The following is a 10434-nucleotide window of genomic DNA, read 5'->3' as shown; positions in this document are numbered from 1 at the left end:
TACTAAAAGTCAAATAATGAGAGCTTTCCCAGCTGCATGTTACTTATGCCAACAATTTTAGGAATTTTGCACATAGGTATTTGCCTTTAATGTTTTAGGGGTTGCCAACTTTTCTGACCCAGGAACCAGTGTTATTTAGAATTATTTATATGCTATTATGGTATTTATTCATATTTCGAATTAAGTTTTTTTTCTTATATTTTCAGTTTTCATTTTAATTTTAGCTGAAGGTTTAATAATTTTGCTATGTGCTTTTGTTTTTTTTACATTTCTATGTAGCTTTAATTTATTTTATTTCAGTTTTAGTCATTTTAGTACTTATTTATTTCAGTTAGTTGCCAATGCGGCAATTCTAATTTTCATTTGTTAATATTATAGAAATGTAACATAATTTAGTAATGTGTTATTTATATTTTATTTCATTTTTATTTCAAGTATCGAAAAATGACTCTTAGCCAACCCAAGGACCCCAAGATTAAAAAAACTAGATTTTCTCAACACTAACTTTCATTAAAAATGAAATTAATAACAGCTTTCATCAAAAACATTAACTAACATTATTACATTTATTACATATTTCATTTCTTAATCTTTAGTTCATGTTTATTCAAACAGTCAAGAAATGTTATTAAATGTATATGATATTTATAGTCTAAATGCTTTGTATATCTGTCCCTGTAGAACCTTCATGGACCCCTGGTTTTATTGAATTCTGAATGATTATATGGATCTTGTCTTACAGAGGGGCTTTTTCTGAGGTGATGCTCGCAGAAGAGAAGAGGACGAGAAAACTAGTGGCGATAAAATGCATCCCGAAAAAAGCTCTGGAGGGGAAGGAGAACAGCATTGAAAATGAGATTGCTGTGCTCCACAAGTGAGTCCTTAAAACAGCTGTTTCAGATCACTTACAGATGTATATGACATACACACACACACACACATTAAATATCACCACCTACTAGCTGTATGAACAGTGAGGCCCATAGTTGTAAAGTCCATGAAGTTCTTCATCTATATGTAACAGCTGTGTTATCTCAGGGTGAGAGGACAGTAAGTGATTTGTGCGTGTGTTAAGAATCTTATGTTTAAACCTCTGGAATCATAAAGCTCTGTGGGAATGACTGAAGCCGGAGCAGCTGACGCTATTTTTAGTGTCTGGGTTGCCCGGGTTACCACAGGCAAAGAGGCACAGTATTCGCAGAGAGATTTGAGGCGACGTGCAAATGAGGAAGCACTCACAGTCTGCTGCAAAGTCATATTTCTAAACAATATCTGCTGGCACTAGTGAAAGGGGCTTAGAATTAAACTAGGGTATTAAAAAATCGACTGCATCCTCATTTATTTATTTAACTCTGTTGCAAAACCTAATGAGCTGTCTTACTTAGACAGCAATTTAAAGCATCATTGGGTTCAACGTGAAGACTGTTCCAAAAGGTAGGCTGCAACATTATGTTGCCTTCTAAGGTACCTCATTTTGGAGAGAGAAAAAATGCATTCTTTATGGAGAAGGACAGAACAGAATGCACTGATACAGTGTAAGTGAAAAAAAGATGGTGAACAAGTTGAATGAAATTTTGTGAAATATAAAATGTTACTTTTCACTCAACACCAAAAATAATAAAGTTCAATCTATTAAAAAAATGAACTATTTTTTACTCAGTATTTGTGTGTGATGTGTATTTTATGCAAATTAATGGAAGTAGTGACAGATATTTTCTTCCATACTGTGACATACAGTATGTAGGGCAGGGACTTGGTTCTGTCCATTAGATGTTGATTGGATGGAGGCAAATTTCAATGTGAGCTTGCAGTCGATTGTAAGAAAGGGGCGGGCTTTATACAGACAAAATGATTGGTGGAGTCCAGCCTACAACTCTATAGAGAAGTCTGGGGGAAAAAAAATCCATCCAAAGTGGCAATTTTGCATGAAATGTTATGAAATATTATGAATTCGATTATCATTCAACACCGAAAAGTATTTAGTTTTATTGTAAATAACAAAAATAATAATTACACCAATACTGCATCCATTGCGTCCTAAGTGTTTTCTCATTGACACACCCGACTTTGTGGTGGCGTTCATGTGCGTTCAAGTCATAAATCTCGTAGATCTTTCCAGCATGACTTGAAGTGTATCCAAGTGAAATGAATATCTAAAAAGAAGAAATGTAAAGGGGTTGTGGTTGATGGAGTCAGACTTGAATGCGAGCTTGTAGTCAGTTGTAAAAATGATGCAGGGTTTAAGTATAATGAATGATTTGAGATGTTTGCCGTATATCAGAAGTCTGTCGAATGTTGTTGAAATTACATGCAAAAAATAAATAAATAAACAAATCTTTCGCAATAAGATTCAGTTGTAAAAATGATGCAGGGTTTAAGTATAATGAATGATTTGAGATGTTTGCCGTATATCAGAAGTCTGTCGAATGTTGTTGAAATTACATGCAAAAAATAAATAAATAAATAAATAAACAAATCTTTCGCAATAAGACCAATTAAAGAAAATAGATAGGGTGAATTTCCTTTTCATTAGGATTTACCATTAAGTCATTAACTTAGCAACATGTCAACACTAAACTCTACTGGAATAGAGTCAAATGAGCCTAGAGTCTTCTGAGTGGTTCTTGTGAGTGTGTTTTTTGTAGTATGTGTAAAGTTGCTGCTTATGATGATCATTTTAAATACTCATGTATGAGATTCTGTTTTAGTTAGCAAGCTGTCTAAGAAGGCAGCTGCCCATGTAGTGCATATAGACAGCAAGCTCTAGTAGTTCAACTCAACTGGACAGATTAGCTGTCATTTGTCCCCCAGTCTTTATCACCCACAGAGATGGTGCAGCAGGATTGTGATGTCAGCATTGTGTAAGACATCCAGATTATGTCACTGAATCCGACAGGGTGTCCTCAAGGAAAGACATGCTTACTGACCTTACTGCGCACACCAGAGCTCGGCATTCTGGGACAGCTTGAGGGCCATGCTTATATCTGCTGTCAGCAAGTGCAAGATCTGTCTATGTAGTTTAAAACAGGGTTATTACCGTTTGGAACATTTTTTATAGTCTTTTTTTTATTTTATTTTGTATTTTGTTGCCAATTTCATTTGGTTTTAATGATTCATACATAATTTTCATTTTGTTTGTAGTAGGGGTGTCACAGTATACCAATACTGACGTTATGATATTTAAATAAATGAAATATTATCATGTTAATACTACACATACAATAATATTACTATTAACTAGGGTTGTGGTATTGCACCTTAATGCTGGTTGTGTGTGTATTTCAAGTGTAACTAATTGGCCTTAAAAGGACAGAAACAAAATAAAGAGAATAAAGAATAGATTAATTTGATAGCTGTATTTATTTATTTATTTATTGAGATGACGATAGATATTGCAATAATATCATATGATATCATTATAATATCATATCATTATGAATTCTTTTGGCCACTATAATAATGTAGTGAAAATCTGATATTGTGACAGCCATAGTTTTTTTTTTTTTATGTTTCAAAAATATATCACCTCAAATGGTTTCATCTATGGTCACATGTACCGTACTGAAAAAGCACCATGCTAAATCATTACCATTAAAATTTAAGTTCAATGTGTATACCGTGCTTGTGAGTAATGAAATGAGGTAAAAATATATAATGGCTTCTACATTCATAAGTAAATTGTGATACCATAATTCTAAGCATTTATGATTCAGCAGCACAGACGTGATCGGCTTAAATCTGGTGTCAGATGGCCGCACCAGAGAAAAACTAGTCTGGATCTGTCCAAGTTTGCAAAGTTCATGGCACTGAATCTTTGAAATTTATTTTGAGTTTAGTTAAACTATTCTATGTAAAAGTTTATTTTACAGTGCCCTTGTTACACGTCACTTGTACTTACTATAGTAATAGTAAATGATTCATAATTACAAGTATCTAACCCTAAACCAAACCTTAACCTATAGAAAGTATGTGTTGTTTATTAAAGAAATACTTTACCAAAAAATTAAAATGTGCTTAAAATGTACTCACCTTTAGGCCATCCAAGATGTAGATGAGTTTGTTTCTTCATCTGAACAGATTTGGAAAAAGATTATTGTTACACCACTTGCTCACCAATGGATCCTCTGCAGTGAGTAAAAAGCAAATCATCGTTATGTTTCCACACATCCGTCAAGTAATCAATCATTTTAACTTCAAACGAGTCCCCGTTCCAAATCCATAAACTGTTTGAAGTTAAAAATGTGGAAAATGTTTTTTTTTTAATCACCTCTCGTTCTGACGGCACCCATTCACTGCAGTGGACCCATTGGTGAGCAAGTGATGTAATGCTAAATTTGGGCAAAATTTCTCCAAATCTGTTTCAATGAAGAAACAAACTCATCTTCATCTTGGATGGCCTGACGGTGAGTAAATTTTCAACACATTTTCATTTTTGAGTGAACTATTCCTTTGATATTTCTGATATTACTGTTTATTACTATTCCTTCAATAACACGGCAGTACTTTGATTGATAGTACTTTTATGTGTAATTGCATTGTAACACGGACACCTGAAAATAAAGTGTAACCCAATGCTCAATTTCATTAACAATAATAACCTTGCTTTGGAATCATGCCATCTCTGACTGCCCACGGTTGTGTGGGTGTGAGTGGTGTGTAGTTTAGAAGGCAAAAACGAGGCCAAAACTATGCATGAAAGGGGAGGAGGCGAGAAGGGCAGTGGGTGAGTGTACGTGTTGCTGACAGGAGAGAAAGAATGAGAATGAGTGGAAGAGAGACTCTGTGACTCATTCAGGTGCTTCTGTCGTGTCGTATTGCCAGTGGGGAGGTGTGTGGGATTCCACCGTTTGGCTCAATTAGAGCCCACACATGTCACACAACATTCATCCAGTCAATGAAAATCAGCTGGGCTGTTGATGACTGTTGTGGGGGCAGTGAAGACCGAGACTCAGGGGTTATGGAGGAACATGTGTGACATTAGTTTATACGTTTTGCTTTAACTCTTCTTTATTATGCACTAGATTAATACAAAATCCACCCCCTCATAGACTTTAGTCAGAATAGACGGCATATTTAATTAGAATGAACACAAGGCTGTGTGGGAGGGAGGTACAGTCTGTTCAATATGTCACAAGCTGCGTTCTGGTTCTCTGGCTTCCTACGCAGTGTTCACTGCTTCCTGCACTGATGAGGAGATTTCTTAAAGAGTTTACTTCACATGAAGTGATTCGTTCATTTGGAGTTCCCTGAAACGTCATCAAAGATGAAACTTGCATCAGGCAGATTTTAAATTGAGTACATTTATATAAACATTTATAAAATAAATAAAAAATGACTATTATAAAATAAATTACAATTACTATATTTTCATAGAGAAATGTGTATTATGCACCTATGTTTATTTATATAAAAATATACTACCATTCAGATGTTTATAATGTATTACAATTTAAAATAACTTTTGTTCAATTTTAATATATTTTTAAAATGTAATTTATTTCAGATGTCAAAGCTGAATTTTCAGCATCATTACTCCAGTCTTCAATGTTACATGAACCTTCAGAAATCATTCAGATATGCTGATTTGCTGCTTAAGAAATATGTCTTATTATGATCAATGTTGAAAACAGTTGTGCTGCTTAATATTTTTTTGTGGAAACTGTGATACTTTTTTTCCCAGGATTTTTTGATGAATAGAAAATAATTTATTTGAAATATAAATATTTTGTAACATTATAAATGTCTTTACTGTCAATTTTGATCAATTTAATGTGTCCTTCCTAAATAAAAATATTAATTTTGTAAAAATAAAAAAAACTACTGACACCAAAATTTGGTTGTGTACAGTTCTACATTTAAGTGAATAAAAAATAATAAAAATCAGACTACAATATATTCAGTGACTGTTTAGTTTACTGTTGTGGTTTTAACAATATAAAATTAGTATTTGAGTTAATCCTTAATAAAAGAAACATTACATACAAAGTTTTGTACTTTGTCTTATCTAATTTTCCAATGCTATTTTGCTTAAAATAAGTTTTATTATTGTGATCCATCGCAGAGCTGGAAGTTTTGGTCGATGGCTAGGTTGTTTTGAATGGCTAGAATGTTTTGAAATCCCCAAGGAGAAGAAAATGGGTAGGGAAAATACTTATGGAACCACTGAAGGCCACTGATTAAATTAAAGATGAAACACTTTTGTGAGATGTTTTTGCCCATTGCCTTCTCGCTACGAGTGTCACGCTGTGCCAGTTGCTCTGGAAATGTCACATTATGTTGTTGTTAGTAACATGTCTTACACTATGTTTGTACTAGGCATGAGACATTTGATGGAACCAAATGAGAGCTCTCTCCCTCCCCCCCCTCTCTGGTTTTCCTCTTGTTCTTTTTCTCAGTAGTCAATGCACTCAGACCTGGTTTCATATTTACATTGCATCTCAGGCTATAGGCAACAGGAAATATGATTCCAGATCCCCTTGGTAAATATTTATGAAGCATCTCTGGGTCAGTTTAACGGTCTAGACTAGAGCATTGTGGAAGAGATTTGTCTGAATGAGTAGAGATCTGGTGCCAGATCAGCTCTCATGGAGACAAACTGATTAAAGCTATTAGTATGAGCTGTGAGGCTGCAGTAACACAAACATTAATTACAACACTCTATGACACTTTTGGCTCCACCCAAACAAATTTGCATGCTGTGTATCAGTTACGTGCCTTAAAGGAATATTTCAGGTTCAATACATTTTATGCTCAGTTGGCAGTCCTTGTGTCATATTTGTTACGTCATGTATTTTTTTCTTTCTCTCCTAGGATTAAACATGCCAACATAGTTTCCCTGGAGGACATCTATGAGAGTAAATCACACCTCTACCTTGTCATGCAACTGTGAGTGATTGATTATTCATTTTAACTTTGCTATCGCCCCCTTATTTTCATGATTTTCACACAGAGTATGTGAGCAACCTCCAAACAATTCAGCTATTATCCAGTGCAGCTGCCATGTGCTGGTTGCCGTTTTTAGCTCCTTATCTCAAACTCATTCATTTCCATGTCTTAAAGGCTCTCCAAGTTTAGATATTGTGTGGCTTTTATGGTAAATGAATCTCCAAAGACCTCAATGCAGGCCAAAAGCCAAATTTTAGAGCATTTGTATATAACAAATAAAAATGCAAAGGCATTATTACAATATTTTAATTGCTACTATGCATAAATGTAGACATTTAGACCCAAAACATTCTCTATAAGCACATGAATGCAAACACTTTCATTGTATTCTAAAATATGTCAGAATTCATCCATAACACAATGCAAGAATGTGTTGCATTCTCAGCCTGAGGGAGTGCTATAGTGGCATTTGTCATGTTTTAACAAAGTGCACTTACATTAATGTGTTGACTACTAAATACTAAAACTAAAAGAACTGAATAAAAATCTGAAACTTATTTTACCTGTTGTTTGTTATTTGATATTACTTTTAAAATTAATATATTTTACATATACTAAATCTCAGTGTCATCTTTATAAATGTGTAAGGACGAAAATATTCAAATATATGACATTAAAGCATATTTTAGTTTCCGTAAATGTCTATCAGTACATTCACAGTGCATATTTTAAAGACAACAGAAGTAAATATGAAATTCTGCTACTTAATTCCTACTTAAATGGGTCAAAAACTCTTAAGTTCTACTCTTAAGCACTCCTGTCAACTTATTGCATTTAATATAAATTTAAAGTGCAATACATTTTTCATTTAATCATTAATAATATGCAATTAAGTGTCGAAAACATTACATTCATTTCACACTTAATTATAGTATTTTAAAGTATATTATTTCTGTAATAAGTACTCTGTTTAAAAGTATGCTAAAGTGTTCTTCGTTTTCACAAGGGTTACAGTAGGTTTCTCAAATTATTGTGTCCAAAGCAGCATGCCAAGAGCGAGCCAGAGTAACAGACCAAAAAGTGTTCTTGTCATTTTCTCTGAACTCAAGACCATGTATGGGTAAATACTAGAAGAGGGGCAGTCAGTTTAAATAATGACAGACTGTTTAAAGGGGTCATATGACGTTGCTAAAAAAGAACATTATTTTGTGTATTTGGTGTAATGAAATGTGTTTATGTGGTTTAAGGTTAAAAAAACATTATTTTCCACATACTGTACATTATTGTATCTCCTCTATGCCTCGCCTTTCTGAAACGCGTTGATTTTTACAAAGCTCATCGGTTTGAAAAGCGAGGTGTGCTCTGATTGGTCAGCTATCCAGTGCGTTGTGGTTGGCCGAATGCCTCAAGCGTGTGACGGAAATGTTACGCCCCTTACGCCTTCTTTCTTTGCGTATAAATTTGGGCGGTGTTATGCAAATCTTCCCACACAGTGACAGATATGTGGGGGCGTGTTTAAACAAGGCGTTTTAGCAAGGCGTGGACGAGTCTTAACTTTTATAAAGAATATTTTGAGACTTTAGTCTTTGCAACTTTAGGGATCTTATCTATTCACGAACAGCTTGTAACACTCCAAAGAGAAAGGAAAACTTGAAATCGCATCATATGACCCCTTTAAAGGTGAAGTGTGTAATTTCAATGCACTATCCATCATTGAACAGCATTGCAAAAACAATGATTTTCAAATAATTTTTACAGAACTCTCCGCCTAAATCTGCCATTGGTTTAATGAACAAATAGCTCTGCCCCAAACTCACTGTGTCTGGTTGTGGCGTGTTTCCCATACAATAATGTAATGTACGTGTGTGTGTGTGTTAGCACCCACAGTCTTGATGCTTCAAATACCACAGACTGAAATCCCACCTTCAGCGTTCTTTTCATCCTACACACATGAACAGACAAAACACAGTCACTGCTTAATGAAGTTTCACTGTAACCACACTGTTTATGTTGAGAAGTTAGGAGGAAGTGCACATAGACAGCATGTCTTGTCCATCCAACAAATGGGTGAATCTCACAGAGAAATGCACAGATCATATTTCATCCCAATACTTTTATTTATTTATTTATTTTGCATTACGAAAATGATAATTAGAAGAGAAAATATCCAAAAATGTAAAAAAAAACATTTTTAAAAAAATAAAAAAGTTTCTGTATGCAAAATACAATTTGTATTATTATTATTTTAATGTGAAATATGACTTTGACATTTATTTTTCATTTCCATGAAATGCACTCATATAGAAGAAGCTGGAGTGTTTTAGGAATGGTGGAAAAGCTCTTCCTTTAAATGTTTGTTTTAATTTTTTGTTAGACTTATCCAAGATCACCATTACAAAAAAAGCACCACTACAATAGTGACACCATTTTATAGTGATAGTATCGCATGGTATTGCTACTTTGATATATACCAGTAATTGTCATATTCATATACCATGGAACTTACATGGTATTCCAAAGTACTTCAAACAGCACCATAGCATTACTTTGCTACGTCTAAACTCCTTGATATTACCATGGTATTTTTTTTTTAATGCATGAGAATAATCATTAATCTGTTAGTATAGATAGTGTAACCACTTCTAAGGAATGAAATCAACTTCCTGCTACAGAACTTAAATTAGTCATCTTTGAAGTTTACTTAACTAAACTTGTGTGTGAAAGAGAGAGGGACTACCCAGTCTTTCAACATAAAAAGAGTAAAACAGCTTCCTCTGGTGGTTGAGATGCAGTACAGCATCAGCATGTGGTTCTGCTGTGATCCTGCTGTGCGCCAGTCTGTCTAGAGTAAAAAAACAAAAACCAACAAGAGTGAGTGAGCATGTGTTGGTGTGTGTGTGTGTGTGTGAAAGAAACAGAAACCAAAGACAGCTTTGCAAGCATCTCTCTGTTTTTCCATTGGCAGAGTGGCCGGTGGCGAACTCTTCGACAGGATTGTGGAAAAAGGATTTTACACTGAAAAGGATGCCAGTAAGCTCATCCAGCAGATCCTAGACGCTGTGAAGTACCTGCACGACATGGGCATCGTGCACAGAGACCTGAAGGTGAGACGGCAGTCGGTCTGGAGCAAAACAGGTCTAATGAAGCAGATTACAGGAGTAATTTTCAACCAAAGAGTGTCAGAAATCTGTTATGAAAGCTTGAAATCTTTTCTTCCCATCCATAGAGCTTAATTATTTCATTCAGTAGTCCGTCTCGGTTACGTATGGTAACCCTCGTTCCCTGAAGGAGGGAACGGAGATGTCACGTCGGATGACCGACGAATTGGGATCTCGCTTAGAGAGACCAATCTACTTCGAGTGTAAACTAAACAAGCCAATGCACATTGGCATGCGATTATTGCATCCAGCTGCCGCTGATCACAGCGTGAGTATAAGTAGGCAGCAGATGCAACGCATATTCAGGTTTTCGCTGAGGAGCCGAGCCGGTGACCCGGCCGCTCAGCGGTGGTACAGGAGCTGTGGCGACGGGACGTGACGTCTCCGTTCC

The 10434-nt window shown here is 35.1% G+C and overlaps 1 protein-coding gene across 1 annotated transcript in view; it reads left to right on the top strand.

Moving 5' to 3' along the window:
* The first annotated feature begins 701 nt into the window (after positions 1–701).
* The window catches only part of LOC107718847 (calcium/calmodulin-dependent protein kinase type 1-like), a 16251-nt gene continuing 6518 nt past the window's right edge, over positions 702–10434 (top strand). The window contains exons 1-3 of the mRNA XM_016526089.1: positions 702–874; positions 6811–6885; positions 9851–9989. Of these exons, the coding sequence (XP_016381575.1) occupies positions 717–874; positions 6811–6885; positions 9851–9989 (372 nt within the window). The 5' untranslated portion in view covers positions 702–716. The remainder of the gene's footprint in view (positions 875–6810; positions 6886–9850; positions 9990–10434) is intronic.

The sequence above is a fragment of the Sinocyclocheilus rhinocerous genome, unplaced genomic scaffold, assembly GCF_001515625.1.
Source record: "Sinocyclocheilus rhinocerous isolate Xijiao unplaced genomic scaffold, SAMN03320098_v1.1 scaffold3986, whole genome shotgun sequence".
Lineage (NCBI taxonomy): Eukaryota > Metazoa > Chordata > Actinopteri > Cypriniformes > Cyprinidae > Sinocyclocheilus > Sinocyclocheilus rhinocerous.
The sequence above is the reverse complement of the archived record's forward strand: the minus strand, read 5'-3'. Positions and strand labels throughout refer to the sequence as shown.